This window comes from Drosophila arizonae, chromosome X (genome assembly GCF_054131065.1).
Source record: "Drosophila arizonae isolate 15081-1271.41 chromosome X, UAZ_ARI_1.0, whole genome shotgun sequence".
Taxonomy (NCBI): Eukaryota; Metazoa; Arthropoda; class Insecta; order Diptera; family Drosophilidae; genus Drosophila; species Drosophila arizonae.
In genome coordinates this window covers 9275660-9293132 of record NC_142927.1, presented here as the reverse complement: position 1 = coordinate 9293132, position 17473 = coordinate 9275660, and the positions used below count along the sequence as shown (strand labels likewise).

Here is a 17473-nt window from a genome sequence, read left to right as displayed (position 1 = left end):
GGCAACGCCATTTAACATTAACATTGTCAAACAGTTCCGTCATTGTTACTCCACAGTTGAGCACACATATTTTATTTACCATCCGTCGACTAGGCCACTGTTAAAAAGACACTCAATCGTGCAACTAGCCTTCGGTCTGCTTGCTGCATTCACTTTGCATTTTGCAGAGGCCATGCATACTTTGCTGACCAAAAACACTTGCCTGACTTGCCTGCATCGTTTTGACTCGGATGAGCTGTCGGCAGCTCAAGCCATTGATGCGGATTTATGGCATTCGCTGTTGCAGCATCTCGACTGGCAGGCAGATGAATTCAACATTGAATTTCTGCCCAAGCAGTTGTGCCGAGGCTGTCACCAGCAGCTCGTGAGCTTTCGTGAGTTTCAGGAGCGGGCAAATGCTTGCCGCCAAGATATCCTGTCCATGGTAATGCGATTAAAGAAGGAAATCGTCGAGGAACAACAAAATGCGGCATTTGAGGTTGTGTACGAGGAGGCTCTGGCTGAAGACCAGGAGAAGCAGGAGCGGGAGCCAAAGCCGCTGCTCGAGACAACAAGCCAGGAGGAGAACCAGGCTGACCCTATAGATGAGCTACCCAAAGAAGAGCTGGAGGCAGTGGTAGAGGAGATGCAACCCAATCAAAAAAAGCCGGAGATGCCCAGCACCAAACGACGCAGCAGAGGCTTAAAGAACAGTTTCAAGTGCAGCCAATGCGGTCACAACTTTGCCCACAATCTCACTTTGGACGCACACATTCGCAAGGTGCACGAGGGCAACAAACGCCCCTTCCAGTGCGATCGCTGCGACAAGGCATACAGCTTCATGAGCGGCCTCTACACACACATCAAGGAGATTCACAGCCCAAAGGAGCGCTCCTATCGCTGTGACCATCCCGGCTGCGATCGTGTCTACATCAGCTGCATAGCCATGCAGAAGCACAAGCGAATGAAGCATTCCGAATACGTTGCGGCCCCAGGCCGAAAGTATGTCTGCGAGCAATGTGGCGCAACGTTCAATCAGACAGCGAATCTCAAATATCATCGACGCACCAAGCATCCCACCGAGGATGAGGCGGCAGCCAATGCGCTAGCCAGCGAACAGTACTATTGTGATATTTGCCAGAAACATTTCCACTCCCGCTACACACTGAAATACCATACGATGCAACAGCACGGAGGCGGCAATTCAGACACCTCCCAGGATCAGCCAACACTCATGCACGAATGCAAGGTGTGCGGCCGGCGTGTGGCTAAGCGCTTCATGCTCATGCAGCACATGCTGATGCACAGCGCGGAGAAGCTGCCATGCGAGCATTGCGGCCGTCTCTTTGCCCGCAAATTCGAGCTGGAAGCCCACATTCGGGCGGTGCACCTGAAGTTGAGACCCTTCGGCTGCAGTTACTGCGGCGAATCGTTTGCATCAAGAAAGACCCAACGCCATCACGAGTACATTCACACCGGAGAGAAGCCCTATGTGTGCTCGACCTGTGGCCAGGCATTCCGGCAGCAGACGTGCCTTAAGAATCATGGCAGAGTGCATGAGAAGTCCAAGTGATTAATTCACATAAGTTCTCTCTTTAGTTGTATAGTACAGATAGAACAAGAAATATATTATATTTATATTTAAAGCTAACTATTAACTGTGCCGTGCTCCTTCTGTAGTTGTTGTTTCTCCTTCTCTATGTACACGGGCAAATCGTCCAGGGGCTTAAAGTACATATGCACTGCCTGTGAGCCGGCCATCATGGCCAGCATTGCGCTGCCCAAGAACTTCATGTATTGGCCCCACGAGACTCCGGCGGGCATGATTAAATCGATTCCTGTAGTTGATGCTGCTGCTGTTGCAATTGATCCTCCACGTAGTTTTTCGCCTGCCTGCGCTTGAAAGTGCGATCTACAAGGAGTTTTGTTTCATTAAGTCTTTACACATAGTCGAGGCTCGGAACTCACAGAAATTCGTCTCGCCCACAGTCCAGTTGATCATGGAGTACTCCAGCGCCGCGCCCAGAACAAAGAATATCGGCAGAAAGCGGTAGATGCCAAAGCGCTGCTTACCAGGCCAGCTGTCAAGCAGACGTTGCACAGATCTGCTATATAGAGTCATCCGGTATTTGAATTATATAAGCTGGCCGGTCCAATTATCTGACCAGGCGAATAGCTTTGTTTAGCTCTTCAAATTTATGTTGAAGTCAACGTAATTTATATAGTGTGTTCTGCATGCAGCTTACCAACTGATACTGTTAATTTAGTACAAATTTTTATACAAAATAAAGTAGAGCAACCCAAATACAGATGCCGAAAAGAGTTTCTGTTTTTGAACAGCTGTTTCAAATATTTATCAGCTGTTACGTGAAGCAAGCTCCTTTTTGCGTTAAGTTGCTCTTTTGAGCGTTCATGAAGGGTATGCTGCTTATGAATGTAAAATGTGGAAAATGTTAAGAAAATAGGATCACTGTTAAAGTCAAACATTTGTTATTTAACCAGTTTCAAGTCATGCAATGAAAATTACAAATTATTTTATTTATAAAGCGCATAGCTTTCACGCTTTTCGAATTGCGACATTATTTGAAGTTGCTTACGTGCACTGTTAGAGCCTAACAGCGTCTGTTATCTTTACGTTGTAATCTACGTTTGTTTAGTATTTCTACATTTACTCAACACGTAAACAGTTTTTTGAGTTTTTTTTTTGTTTGCAAAAAGCCAAGCGTTTGCTTAAACATATGCCGACATAGTTAACCGAGAGCAACAATAACAAAATATGATACACAGCCTGTTCATAGTTAATAACAGCGGGTAAGCTAGACAACAGATGTTGACAGTAAACTGAAAAATATGATAACTTCGATTTCACCCACAGCGAAGTCTTTTTGGAGAAGCATTGGCGTTCCGTTGTCTCTCGCTCCGTTTGCGAATACTTTCTCGATGCACAGCGCGCCGCTCCCTACGTTAGTGATGATTTGATTTCCCATGCCATTGACATTCAAATGATTTCTATTCTTGCTCCTGCAGGATGTGCCGCCCGTTATTGCCACGCCCCACTATTATCTGATCACTGTACAGCGGGATAGCGTGTCCTTGGTCGCTGCCTGCAAGCAGGAGGTGCCGCCTTTGTTTGTCATCGAATTTCTGCATCGTGTGGTGGACACCTTCCAGGACTATTTCAGCGATTGCTCCGAGTCTGTGATCAAGGATAACTATGTGGTTGTCTATGAGCTGCTCGACGAGATGCTTGACAATGGCTTCCCCCTGGCCACCGAGAGCAACATACTCAAGGAGCTGATTAAGCCACCGAACATATTAAGAACCATCGCGAATACAGTCACCGGCAAGAGCAAGTATGTCCACCTGTCCCAACTCATCCTTGATAAGGACTCTCTAATGGATTCTTTTTGTGGTTGCAGCGTCAGCACTATTTTGCCATCCGGTCAGCTGTCGGCCATACCCTGGCGCCGCAGCGGCGTGCGGTATACCAACAACGAGGCCTACTTTGATGTCATCGAGGAGGTGGATGCAATCATTGACAAATCCGGCTCAACGGTCTTCTCTGAGATACAGGGACACGTGGGTAGACAAAGACAGCATATATGGACGTGAAACTCTATAATTCTTCCCCTTGCAGATTGACTGTTGCATTAAGCTGTCGGGCATGCCGGACCTAACGCTCTCCTTTATGAATCCGCGTCTCTTTGACGATGTCTCATTTCATCCTTGCGTACGCTTCAAGCGCTGGGAGGCCGAGCGTCTGCTCTCCTTCATACCGCCCGACGGCAATTTCCGTCTAATGTCCTATCACATTAGCTCACAATCGGTTGTGGCTATACCCATCTATATACGGCACAATTTCTCAATAAAGACGGGCGAGCAGGGGCGTTTGGATCTCACAATCGGGCCACGCAACACACTCGGACGCACCGTGGACAAGGTGAAGCTGGAGCTAACGATGCCCAGGTGTGTGCTAAACTGCCTCCTAACACCCAATCAGGGCAAATACACATTCGATTCGGTGAGCAAAACGCTTGCCTGGGATGTCGGACGCATCGATGTGTCGAAGCTGCCCAACATACGAGGATCGGTAAGGACTATGAAGTTATATGGAAGTATATACATACATATATATATCTTCTCCTTTTTATCGCTTTCAGGTCTCATTAACACCTGGCACACCGAACATCGATGCCAATCCCTCCATCAATGTGCAATTCCAAATCTCTCAGCTCGCTGTATCCGGTTTGAAGGTGAATCGATTGGACATGTACGGCGAGAAATACAAGCCCTTCAAGGGCGTCAAATACTTAACCAAAGCGGGCAAATTCCAGGTGCGCATGTAGCTGCACGCTCCACATGCCACACATGCCACGCCCAGCCCACACGCCCCTTCTACTCAGCTTTAATTAAGTGTAAAACAAATCGAAGGAAACTCAAATGTTCCACACATGTTAATTATAATTGCGCTGCTCTTTCTAGTTTTTTTGTTTTTTTTTTTTTTTTTGCTATGCCATCATAACAGAATAGAGAAAAAGATCATGAAAAAGAATAGGAAAAGAATAGGAAAAGCCCGCGTGTTTATTGTATTCATCCCAATTCGTGCTATTCTCTGTGCAAGCTTTATTTTACAATCTCTCTCTGTACTTGAGCAGCCCAAGCGAAACTATCCTATACAGCTCATTAGAGGGTATATTAATGCTAAAAATAAGAAGCTAAAGTGCATTGTATTAAACATTATTTTATCATTCTTTTTTAAACTAAGTTCTCGATAAGCCCTTTGTTTTTTTTTTTTCTTCTTTTTTTTTTTTTTAAATATCATTCCTTTGCTTGCCTTATAAATAAAAATATTTGACTATTATGTGTACACTTATAGCAAGCGTCAATGAATAAAGATGTTCCGTGAAATTTATATATTTATATACATATGTATATACTTCAAGATATTTCAACAAAACTTGACAATCAAAGGGTTCAATTTTCATAAATAAATATATACATGAATCTGATGTCTAATATATATATATATGTATATATACTTAAGATATTAAAATCTTAAGTTCGAAGATGAAAAATATGATTACATATATATATTTATTTATTTAATTTATCTGATAGTCGGATCAGATTTCCATATAACATATTATTTCTATATAACACATTGCTATGAAGTTGATGTTGAACTTGGGCGCATTCTCCAACACTGTCGAACAAACACAGACAAACTATTCAAGATAATAAATAAAATATATGACAAATTACAGGGTATCTGCCAATTGGTTACTTCATTCTCAATTGCTATCTACGACTGCGTTGGCTTTTATAAATGTCAAAGCGAATGCAGCTGAAAAATGTTTTATGCTAACTTCAAGTATAGTTCTAGTTGTGTGTGTGTGTGTGTGTGTGTGTTTATGTGTGTTTATTTTAGTGTGTTGCTGTTGGTGTGTGCGTCGCCATATTTAAAACTGGCTGTTGAACGTTGGCAAACAAGTTGCAAGCTGCCTGTGCGACTGTGGCTGCTGCCTGGCAACAAACCTCTCAAAGCCAGAGCCAAAACCAATAAATTTAAATAAAAATGCAAAACTTGATTTCTAATACCCTAGATGGCCGGCCAAGCGGGTCTTATGTGAAGCTTTAAATTCCACCAACTTAGCTCTATATAGCCTGAGTCTAACTCCCGATCTCACTCAACTTTCAACATAATTGCACTCAAAGACTCAGTAAATCAATATTGGCATTTAAACTAATATCAATATATACTAATATATGTATGTACATATATACTAATTATTCAAGATTTTTTATTTCTAAATATTGAGTTTATCGCCAAATTTGTGCTCCAAGCGGACCAAAGAAATATTAGTAGAAATTTCTTTGACCACAGCTGTATATATATATGTACATATATATGTTTAGTGGATATCTGACATAGAGATATATGTATGTACATATTACTATTATGTCTCCTGCGCTAATACTGATCTAACAGATCTACCATATATACTATGTATATATATGTATGTATGCCTTATGCCTTATCTCAATATTCTATATCAACCTCACTTTTATAAATTATATAGATATATACACTTCATTTGTTATGTACATATATAATATGAATATTTTTAAATAATTTTCATAATTTTTTGTTTTTTGTTTTATTTGTTTTTATTTTTACATTAATTTAAAAAGTTATTTCAATATATTTTGATAAAACTAAAAAAAATTATATATATATATATATATATATATATATCTCAAGACATTTTAAATTTTAAATTGCAATATGCAACTCATCCCTCGGATGTATTATATTAGACAGATTACAGAGTATCTGCGCGTACACTACCGACGAGAGAAAAATATACAAAATTTTGCTTCCCTCTTGGACTTGGCCCTTCCAAGCATTCGCATATACATACAAAAGACATAGCTATATACATACATATATAAACATTGCAAAGCTCACATACATGCATACATGTATACCCCATATACTCTATATACTCAATATACCCTTGCATTTTTTGTGTTGACTGTGGCAACCGGTTCTGGGTTCAGCGTTTCAGCCCGGTCTCGGCTCGGCTTTTGGCTCTCTGGTTAGGCTCTGGATCTAGCCGGGGCGTGCAACAGTAGCCAGCCAAGTAGTGCCACCAGTGCGCAGCGTACGCCTCTGACCATGCCCCCAGCTAGACATGTTATACACACCCAAGCAGCACACACACACACACACACACATACACATACATACATTGGCACATAGTTTGCTTAACTTGGCCGAAATTGCGAGCGTGGGAAACGTTTTTGGTTTTGGTCAGCAAACGGCATGTGGCATGCCACATGCTGTGGCATAGCTCTGGCGCTGTTTGATGACTAACAGTTGAGCACCGCTGCCCTCCCCGCCCACGCCCATCCATTCCCCACTCAAAGGGTCAAGTTTGTTGCATAAGTCTTTCGTTTTGGCTCACACGAAGTGATTGTTCTCCCCCATTTATTGTAGAATTCCATCAATTTAGTAACGACACCTCAGTTTTGCTCCGATAATTGATATCGGTTAATGCCAGTCGTGGGAGCTGCCATTAATATTTATAGATGTATGGCTCCCAGGCATTTGCCGACACCCCCTTCCAGCCTATCCCCCACCAACAGATTCAAACGAGTGCCCAGATAATTGTGTGTGAACGAATACAAAGTGAAGAAATAAACAACTGTTTAATAGTCATTACCAAGTGGAAGAGAGAGCGAGAGAGAGAGGGAGAGAGAGAGAGAGAGGGAGGGAGAGAGAGAGGCAGAGGGACAATGGCAAACATAGAGAGAGCGAAAGACCAAGAGAGAGAAAGAGAGGGAGAAAGAGGTATATAGAAATGGACTTATTTACACTTGACAATTACAAAATTTTAATGGATAAGCAGGTTTTTAATGGCTTTTTGAGATCCCTCTTTAAACTTTTGACATTGTTAAAAAATTAATTACATAAATGTATATACAGCAGATACTCGGTAAGAAGGCAACTGTATAAATTTGTAGCGATTCAGTAATCAAATAACTGATCGATGAACAATTTTCTGTAAGGTATGTAAAGTCTATTTATCCTAAAAGCTAATGAATAAATTCATTCTGGGTCTGGATTGATTTGGATGATCAATGATAATTAATGACCATGAATAAATCATGTACAGTGAAAATGAACAACAGCAATGATGAAGAATGTCCTGCATAATGGCGATGAACAATGATAATGCACGATGATAATGAACAAGAACGAAAGCTACTTTACGCCCTAATGCCAAAAAACTTTGATTCTAATATTCATACTAATAATGATCGCAAATAAAAGTAAATAATAAGCAAGAACCTCGAATGATATTTTTATATACATATACTCATTTACAAATGCAGAAAAAAAAAGAAAAACTTTAACATAATTTCTAATATATAAAAAAGAAAATAAATTTAGAGCAAATAAAAAAAGAAATCACACTTAACATCGACAGGATTCGAACCTGGGCTACTCAAACCTGGGCTACACACATCGACTCTACAGCAGCGCCACTGCACTGCTTGGGCGGATGGCAGTGAAACCGAAACATGTTCAAACAAATAACTCAAGCAGTGCACTGCACTGGCTGAGAATGCAAACACAACTCAGCACAACAATTGTGACTCTTAGAATATGCCATGCACCGCGCATATCTACATAGAAAGCGGTCCAGGCTGTTTGCATGTTGCTATTACGTGCATTGCTAATTGTTCCATCTAATTTAATAAATGTTGAGGTGCTTGAAGTATGTAAAATTAAACTTTCAGCATATAATCTACATATTCTATTCAATATGGGACATTTTTTAAATCAAATGCCTACTCATTCACAATTAGCACAATACTTGCACTTGACATTTAAAAAGGGAGTTTGGACAAAATAAAAAATATTTTTAAAAATATATATCAAAAACATAGAATTATTTATCTCAATCTTAATGCCAAATAAGGTAATAAGGCTTTTCAGTGCTAAGAGAAAATGGGAAACAAACTCAATCTGCGCGAGCAATACACGAATTTAAAATAAAAATTGCAGGTCCGTAGACCTTATATCATCCGAAATTGATGTTTTCACATATACGGACAGACGGAAGGACAGACCAACAGACGGCATGGCTAATTCGATTCATATAGTACTTTTTAAGATCTGAAACGCCTCCTTCTATGTGTTGCCTACTTTTAACAAAATTATTCCACTCTGATTTCATATTTTCAATGGGTTCATGCTATATTTATACAATGAGAGTTTCATACAAAGCCCAGCAGATCATAGAACTCCCTAATCAGCAGTGCCTAGTGCTATAATATTTTCATTGAAATCAAATACTTGAATGTATTTCGATAAAACCGAAAGCCAATCAACGCTTAGCCTGCTGTATACCAGCTTTTTGTAGGCAGTGTTTCGCTGTCAGCCAGATCAGATTTCATAAATCATTTTGGTTAGTTAGCTCGTTAACGCTTGCCAAGCTACCTACAAACACACACTCACACACACACATACTCTGCAGTCCAGTCCAGCCCAGGGCAGCCCAACCCAACTGCAACTCAAGCCCAACTCAAGGCCCCACCCAGGTTCTCCTCTTTTGCTTAATGCTCCACTTTTGTAAAATGCTCCGCAAACTGAACTCTAGCCATTTGGCTGAACGCTAAGTGATTTTTTCTAAATATATACTAAATGCAAGTGCATGCACTAGACGTGCCACGCCTCATCGCCCCCACATGCAGCTCTCGCAATCGAACAGAAAATAGAAAGATAAAAAATAGGAATTACGAAGAGCATACCTGAAGACTTGGATGCGCTTCCAATTGAACGGGACTACAAATTGCGATTGTAAAACTGAGGAATTATAATATGATATGCCAATTTTATTGATCATTAATTAATGATGATAATGCGCAATGATAATGAACAATAAAGTATGATAATGTGCTAAAGTAATGACAAATAATAAACACAATGATAAAAAGCCTTAAAAAAAATAATAATTATAATGAATAGTAAATAATGAACAATTAACAACAATAAATATGATAATAAACATAAATAATGAATAATGAATATGAAAAAAAAAAATGATGACTGATGATGATGAATGTATAATGATTATGATGAATGAGAAATAATAATAATTATAATAATACAAAATGATAATAAAATAATAATAATAATGTTAATGAAAAGCGCATCTGATCGAAACTTGAATAAAGCCACATGATATTCTCGTTGGGCTTCACTTTTTCGTAGAGCATTCAAAATCAATAAACGAATCGGCGACACGACTTTGTCATTAGCAACAACATCTTGTCACATTGTTGTTGCAGTTTGTTTGCTTTTGCATTTCTGTATCTTTCATTTCGCTCTGTGTATGCACAGTGAGTCGTGCAATTGTGCACATGTGTTCAATATTCATTTGATGCAACTTGTTTCGTTGCACTGTGCAAATGTTTGAGTTGTAAATTGCTGCTGTTGCTGTTGTTGCTGTTGCTGCTGGCGTTGTTGTTGTTGTTGTTGTTGTCGCATTTCGAAAGCTAAACAGACACGAGGCAAACAAATTGCGATCGTCAGTTGCTTGGCAGCTTGAAAGCCAAAACCGAATCCGACAAAATTCAAACTGCAGCTGAAACTTGACTCCGTCCATTGCCCAAATCCAAAATCCAAAGTCTAATCAGCGTCTGGTCGGCTAATTAGAAACGCTGATTGTGCCACAAGACAGGCACTGGCACACAAACACACACAAACACAAAAAAGCACAAACACACACATACATACACATACACACATATATATACATATATATATATATGTTTACATATATCTTTATAGAGGGGAGCGGACATTATTAAATTGTAGTGACGCCTCATTTGCTGGCCTTTGAATACCCTGTAAAGCAACAGTATTGTTGGACATGAGAGATCGAGTAGGGCAACAGCATATGAAATTAATATACATGATATATATGTATATGATATTATATGTACAAATATCTAGGAAAGCGTTCGAAGAGAGAGAGAGAGACAGAAAGAGAGAGAGAGAGAAATGCAAAATATATAAAATAATAATAATAATAATAATAATAATAATAATAATAATAATAATAATAATAATAATAATAATAATCATAATATTAATAATAATAATAATAATAATAATAATAATAGTTATTAAATTAGAGAGAGTTGTCAAAGTCAATGAATCTTGAAATTCTAGTCGCCCTTAAGTATTAATTATTTTAAAAATATTGTCTGGCTCAAATTTTGGTAATGTAATATTTATTTAAATCACAAGTTATATTCTTTAATTTATTGAGATGATTTTAATATTTCTTTGATTTTCACTTACAATTCTAAATAATTGTTTATTCTTCAGCTTTTCATTTTACCTATAATAGCAGTACTTATATATTATTATTAGAGTAATAATTAATTTAATTTCATTAAATTAAAAAAAGACCTATGTGATATATATGTAAGTATAGAATTACGAAATATTGATAAACAATATGAACAAATGCATATTCGATAGCTAGCTAGTTATACGATATTCAAATACATGTTCATACGATATTCAGATATATGGTAACATATTTGCCGCCACACAGACATGGGAGCTTCAGATATGTGATACCGAGATATACGATACACTTACATATATATGTATATATATATGTATATATATATATATATATATATATATATATATATATATATATATATATATATACGACATACATAGCAGCATAAAGCACAGCAGGGGCAGCAGCATTTACACTTTTCATTTTATTTTAAATGCAGCTTGCGGGATAGCTCATTAAAAACGATTGAAACTTCCGCAAGAAGTCGAATCTGTATTGTGTCAGAATTTTGTTCATTGTGCACGAATTACGCGAATGTGCAACAGTAACAAAGTTGTCCAACTATTCATGGAAAAGACCAAAAAGTAAAAGAACAAAAACTGTATAAATAAACAAATGATGCACACGCACACCCACACACACACACACACACACACACACACACACAGAGAGAGACACTCTCACTCTCACTCACTCACCAAATGTCAACGGACAAAATTGAATTTGAGTAGGATTTGCATACAAAGTCAACGTCAATTGATAAACAATAAATGAATGTTCAGATAGATGGGTATTATCTTCGGTCGCGACTCGCAAAATAAACACCACCGCAGACATATGACAGTTATATGGCAGATATACAACAGTGCTATAACAGATATCTGTAGACATTGAAAATGTCCAGCACAGATAAAAGACTTTTGTGAGATCTGAATAAATATGTACGTAAAATATATATATATATATATATAGCCAAACATATAAGTCAGGTGCATAGCACATATGGCTCTATATGATTACTTTTTGTCTTGACTAGGGAAATCGGAAGGAATTAAAATTTAACAAAGGGAAGATTCAAATAATACATATAACACTACCTAAGGATTCGCCAGTCAGACATTCCTGGGTAGAACAAAACCAGAACCAGTCAGTTTACATGCGAACGAAACTGAGTTTATACCCAATCATTACTTGATTATATGTACTATATTATGTCATGGAATACCAAGCCTATTTGTCTACGCTAGAGCAGAGCTTTCTTATTTATTTATGTTATACTTAAAGTTGATTTCAAGTCCACTTCATGTTCATCCACAAAGATTATGGAGAGAAACTTAAGTAACTCGACCCTAGCAGGCTTGTTCCACTGAATCGGAATCTGAAAGTGAAACGTCCTAAAATAAACTGTCTTCTTGCTAGCACATAACAAAAAATTTAAATAAGTTTATGAGAAGGACAATGTATACCATAATTAGACTTAGATGTAACTTAAATACTTCAAAAATATCACTAGAAATTAAAAAAGGGCTAGTCTGAAATTTATATACGTAAACGGCAAAGTATTGGTTAATTCTAAGTTACTAAATCCCCATTCGATTGGGCGTGCAAGTTAGAAATTACCAAATTTCTCTTCCCATATAAAACAAAGACCATAAACCATAAAAAATATAAAAATTATTTATATTTCAAAGAATTTTATATTGCAAATATATTTTTATTATTACAATTTTTTTTTTTTCAATACAAATTAATTAACATAGCTGATAAAAACAATGAGGTCGAGTCCCATGACGCAGTGTTTCCTTAACCGATAATCGACATCGTAGGATTAGCTAGGCAGGATTCGTTGAGAGGACAGAAACAAATCATTCAGTAAGAAAAACTAAGAAAGTTGCAGTCGGAAGTAACCGACTGCAGTTTTACCGGATTTGCCACGTTCTAATGGGCTTAGGTATATCCGCATATCTTTTTGAAATTGTATTGCCAACGCTAGTGTTCATTACAAATTTTAACTCTTTAGCACTTCCACAACGGACGGATGGACAGAGAGACAGGCTGACAGACGGACGGACGGAGGAATAGAGTGGGTGGAGGGACAGACTGACGGATGGACAAAAGGACAGACGGAGTGAGGTAGAGATGGGCAAACGGATGGACGGATGGATAGACGTACGGAAGGAGGTGCGGACAGATGGACGGTAGAATATACGGATGGAGGGATAGACGGGCGGAAGGGCGTAGAGACAGACGGCAGGATATACGAATGGAGGGATAGACAGACGGAGGGATGGTGGGATATACGAACGGAGGGACAGACGGACGGAAATGAGAAAACCACTATATGTGTAAGATGTACAATATCTTTGTATTTGCTTAATAAAATATTACGAAATAACGAAGTGGCCAAAATTAATTATGTTATTACGATTTAACGTTTGTTTTTATATCGTCGAATATCTACACGCTTCAAAAAAAAAAAAAAATCCGAACAAAAATGTAGAATGTTTTGGGTACTTAGAACGGGCTTTGGCCCATTGATATGCTAATGAATGGGGGTTTAAATTGAATTAAATATATCGATTTTTTTATTTTTTCGTGGCGTCTTAGATGCGACATGATAATAAAATTGATAAAGAAAATAAATATTTGTCGCCTCACTAAGAGCAGGTAAAGTAGAAGTGAGAGGGAAGAGAGCGGTGGGTGCAAAGAGTGGATAGAGTAAGAGCGCAAAAGGCGTCACACGCGAGCTCAACTTTAATTATGATAATTTATTACAAAAACACAATAGAACAAAATATAAATAATTAAAATTTAAAAATATATATTAAGTATTAAATAGACTTGTAATGTTGTTATTGAAAATTAAAAAATACATTTATTTCTTGCGAAAAATACATTAGAAAAGAAAATATTCGATAAGTATATAATGTAATATACACTATACAATAGCCTATAATTAAATGATTACGTCTCTTTGCTTTCTAAGATCGATATGGACAGACGACAGAACTAAATCGCCTCAACTCATTCATTCATGAGTATATATGTATGCCTTTTGCGGCCACGCCTCCACGCCTTTTACAAACCTTTAACAAAACCATATAGGGTATGAAAATAAAAGAAACAATTTTGTGATATACTTATAAATACATTGTTTTATTTCAAAATATTAAAAATCAGCAACAAAGATGTAGGATATACGTTAATACATTTGCTCAATTATATGAGAAATAAATGCCAAATAGGCCAAGAGATAGGATAGATACTAAAATAAAAAATAAAGAAATTCGCTAAGAAATCTTTGTAAAAATATATATAAATATATATATATATGTTATATGATAATATAAAAGATAAATACAGAAATTTATGAGAGACGTTTTTATTAATATATGATAAAAGCATTTTTATTTTTATAAAAGATATACAGACAAGATTTCAAGACGAAAGAATCAAATTCAGATTTATATATATATATATATATGTATATGTATAAAAATATGTATTATAAAAACTTTTTCAAAAAAAATATGGAGGTTTTACTTTAATTTTAGATGAATACATTAATAATAGTCCATAAAAGTAATATATCCTTATGCCAACTGTCATAGTCAGAGCGCGATCCACAAAAAACACCAAGTACTTCATTAAGGCTCCACCTCTATACATCCGGATTTCTTTAAATACTTCACCAACGATAATAGACGATTTATAAGATAAACTTCAGCCAATAAAACTAATGGATGATGAAACCATTTAACATTGGATGCTCTCCAAAGCCCCATCTTCGTGATCTGTCTTTGCAATACGCAGATAAATAATATTATTATAATGATGTACCACCAGAATGACGAATCAACGACGAGGGTGCGTAGTCAAGACCCGGGGTTCAACCTCCGTGGATGGCATTGGAATACGTGCGTAAATTATATCCAGGAAAAAAGTGAAAAGTTTCAATAGTAAGACGATAATAGACGATTTATAAGATATACTTCAGCCAATAAAACTACTAGAATAAGAAACCATTTCACATTGAAAGCTCTCCAAAACAATATCTTCGTGATCTGTCCTTGCAATACGCTGATACGACAGACGATAATAGACGATATAATAAGATATACTTCAGTCAAGAGGCCGATGGACTTGGAAACAATACGCCACTAAAATAAACCCTCCTTGGATGCTATAGGAGCACGTGCGAAAATTATATTCAGGAAGAAAGTGGAATCATATAATAATGAGACGATAATAGACGATATAATAAGATATACTTCAGTCAAGATGGACGTGGAAACAATACGCCACTAAAAAAAACCCTCCTTGGATGCTATCGAAGCACGAGCGAAAATTATATTCAGGAAAAAAGTGGAATCATATAATAATGAGACGATAATAGACGATATAATAAGATATACTTCAGTCAAGAGACCGATGGACTTGGAAACAATACGCCACTAAAATAAACCCTCCTTGGATGCTATCGAAGCACGAGCGAAAATTATATTCAGGAAGAAAGTGGAATCATATAATAATGAGACGATAATAGACGATATAATAAGATATACTTCAGTCAAGAGACCGATGGACTTGGAAACAATACGCCACTAAAATAAACCCTCCTTGGATGCTATCGAAGCACGAGCGAAAATTATATTCAGGAAGAAAGTGGAATCATATAATAATGAGACGATAATAGACGATATAATAAGATATACTTCAGTCAAGAGACCGATGGACTTGGAAACAATACGCCACTAAAATAAACCCTCCTTGGATGCTATCGAAGCACGAGCGAAAATTATATTCAGGAAAAAAGTGGAATCATATAATAATGAGACGATAATAGACGATATAATAAGATATACTTCAGTCAAGAGACCGATGGACTTGGAAACAATACGCCACTAAAATAAACCCTCCTTGGATGCTATCGAAGCACGAGCGAAAATTATATTCAGGAAGAAAGTGGAATCATATAATAATGAGACGATAATAGACGATATAATAAGATATACTTCAGTCAAGAGACCGATGGACTTGGAAACAATTCGCCACTAAAATAAACCCTCCTTGGATGCTATAGGAGCACGTGCGAAAATTATATTCAGGAAGAAAGTGGAATCATATAATAATGAGACGATAATAGACGATATAATAAGATATACTTCAGTCAAGAGGCCGATGGACTTGGAAACAATACGCCACTAGAATAACCCTCCTTGGATGCTATCGAAGCACGTGCGAAAATTATATTCAAGAAGAAAGTGGAGTAATTTAATAGATAGAGGTGATATACAGGATATTATAAATCAAATCAATAAAATGATGAATAAATAGTGTAAATATAAATATATCCCCGCCGCCAGTTATGAGGACGTCTTATAGACACTTCCACCTCCATCCTCATAGCAAACACAATCTATGTGTGTAATACCCCCAAGTAATTCTCTCCACAGTGTGGAGGACTCGCACAAAAACGAATTTAAGTGCGGACAAATTACATTCGTCGGACGAAACAGGAATATATCTCTGTTTGCCGGCGATGAGGATCTCAAACCCCCAAAAAAAATATGAAAAAAAATTTTTTTTAAATGAAAAAACAATGCCCAGCCGGAGCCAAGAGGATGTCTTATAGACACTTCCACCTCAATCAATCCTCATATCAAACACAATCTATGTGTGTAACACCCCCAAGTAATTCTCTCCACAGTGTGGAGGACTCGCACAAAACGAATTTAAGTGCGGACAAATTACATTCGTCGGACGAAACAGGAATATATCTCTGTTTGCCGGCGATGAGGATCCCAAACAAAAAAAAAAAAAAAAAAAAAAATTTTATGTAAATGAAAAAAATCATCCTGCACTGGGTGATACCCAGCAGTAGCCAAGAGGATGTCTTATAGACACTTTCACCTCAATAATCCTCATATCAAACACAATCTATGTGTGTAACACCCCCAAGTAATTCTCTCCACAGTGTGGAGGACTCGCACAAAAACGAATTTAAGTGCGGACAAATTACATTCGTCGGACGAAACAGGAATATATCTCTGTTTGCCGGCGATGAGGATGCCAAACCAAAAAATAAAAATTTTCCAATACAAAAAAAATATGAAAAAAAATGAGAAAAAAAATCAGCCTGCACCGAGTACTACCCAGAGGCAGACTGAGGAAAGCACTGAGAAGGTGCTCCTTTTATAGGCAACGAAGGCCTACTTCGATAGTCTAATATCATGCAACTCTGTGTTTCAGAGTTGCACTGAAAATTTAATTACTAGTTGCGAATCCTAAATACATTGCCTATATAAAGGATACAGTTACATCTTCGTATCTGTATGGAATGGCGCTGTTGGTAGATGTGGTGCACGTCGCCGTGATTGTCCCAGGTTCAAACCCCCAGGCGGGTGAGACCGGAGTTAATTTTTTTTTTATTATTATTTTAAATTAGGAAGTGGCGTTGTAAGTAGAGACGTCGAGTTTTCGCGAACACATAGGTTGTTGGTTCGAATACCAGTCTTGTTTTTTTATTAATTTTTTTTTTTTTTTTTTTTTTATTAATTTATTTGTACTTGATAAATTTGCCATTTGTAATTTTAATTGAA

The 17473-nt window shown here is 37.4% G+C and overlaps 4 protein-coding genes across 6 annotated transcripts; 2 read left to right on the top strand and 2 right to left on the bottom strand.

Moving 5' to 3' along the window:
• The first annotated feature begins 19 nt into the window (after nt 1-19).
• On the top strand, nt 20-1630 carry LOC108619541 (uncharacterized). The gene has a single exon (XM_018016189.2). It carries the CDS (start codon nt 173-175, stop codon nt 1550-1552), a length of 1380 nt encoding a protein of 459 aa, XP_017871678.1. The 5' UTR covers nt 20-172; the 3' UTR covers nt 1553-1630.
• sloth2 (ubiquinol-cytochrome c reductase complex assembly factor 6 sloth 2) lies at nt 1553-1803 on the bottom strand. The gene has a single exon (XM_018016199.2). The coding sequence runs from the start codon at nt 1801-1803 to the stop codon at nt 1627-1629; it is 177 nt and encodes a 58-aa protein (XP_017871688.1). The 3' UTR covers nt 1553-1626.
• sloth1 (sloth 1) lies at nt 1751-2385 on the bottom strand. 3 transcript variants are annotated; one of them, XM_089473712.1, is made up of 3 exons: nt 2226-2385; nt 1948-2139; nt 1751-1891 (listed from the first exon to the last, which is right to left on the bottom strand). In XM_089473712.1, exons 2-3 carry the CDS (start codon nt 2099-2101, stop codon nt 1806-1808), a joined length of 240 nt encoding a protein of 79 aa, XP_089329838.1. In that variant the 5' UTR covers nt 2102-2139; nt 2226-2385; the 3' UTR covers nt 1751-1805. The 3 variants fall into 3 exon arrangements, with proteins under 3 accessions (XP_089329838.1, XP_089329839.1, XP_017871686.1); XM_089473713.1 differs by having other exon boundaries at nt 1948-2167; nt 2226-2381; XM_018016197.2 differs by having other exon boundaries at nt 1948-2349.
• A 91-nt stretch (nt 2386-2476) lies between these two features.
• cm (AP-3 complex subunit carmine) lies at nt 2477-4891 on the top strand. Its single transcript, XM_018016190.2, has 6 exons — nt 2477-2790; nt 2855-2942; nt 3007-3332; nt 3399-3558; nt 3617-4069; nt 4140-4891. Exons 1-6 carry the CDS (start codon nt 2756-2758, stop codon nt 4323-4325), a joined length of 1248 nt encoding a protein of 415 aa, XP_017871679.1. The 5' UTR covers nt 2477-2755; the 3' UTR covers nt 4326-4891.
• The last annotated feature ends 12582 nt before the right edge of the window (nt 4892-17473 follow it).

What these genes read in the sequence shown, in the direction of transcription:
- LOC108619541 (XM_018016189.2), top strand. Translation starts at nt 173, where the DNA reads ATGCATACTTTGCTGACCAAAAACACTTGCCTGACTTGCCTGCATCGT.
- sloth2 (XM_018016199.2), bottom strand. Translation starts at nt 1,803, where the DNA reads ATGCCCGCCGGAGTCTCGTGGGGCCAATACATGAAGTTCTTGGGCAGC.
- sloth1 (XM_089473712.1), bottom strand. Translation starts at nt 2,101, where the DNA reads ATGACTCTATATAGCAGATCTGTGCAACGTCTGCTTGACAGCTGGCCT. An exon ending in TGTGGGCGAGACGAATTTCT is followed by an intron (nt 1,892 to 1,947) that starts GTGAGTTCCGAG and finishes AACTCCTTGTAG; the next exon opens with ATCGCACTTTCAAGCGCAGG.
- cm (XM_018016190.2), top strand. Translation starts at nt 2,756, where the DNA reads ATGATACACAGCCTGTTCATAGTTAATAACAGCGG. An exon ending in CACAGCGCGCCGCTCCCTAC is followed by an intron (nt 2,943 to 3,006) that starts GTTAGTGATGAT and finishes TTGCTCCTGCAG; the next exon opens with GATGTGCCGCCCGTTATTGC. An exon ending in ACAGTCACCGGCAAGAGCAA is followed by an intron (nt 3,333 to 3,398) that starts GTATGTCCACCT and finishes TTGTGGTTGCAG; the next exon opens with CGTCAGCACTATTTTGCCAT.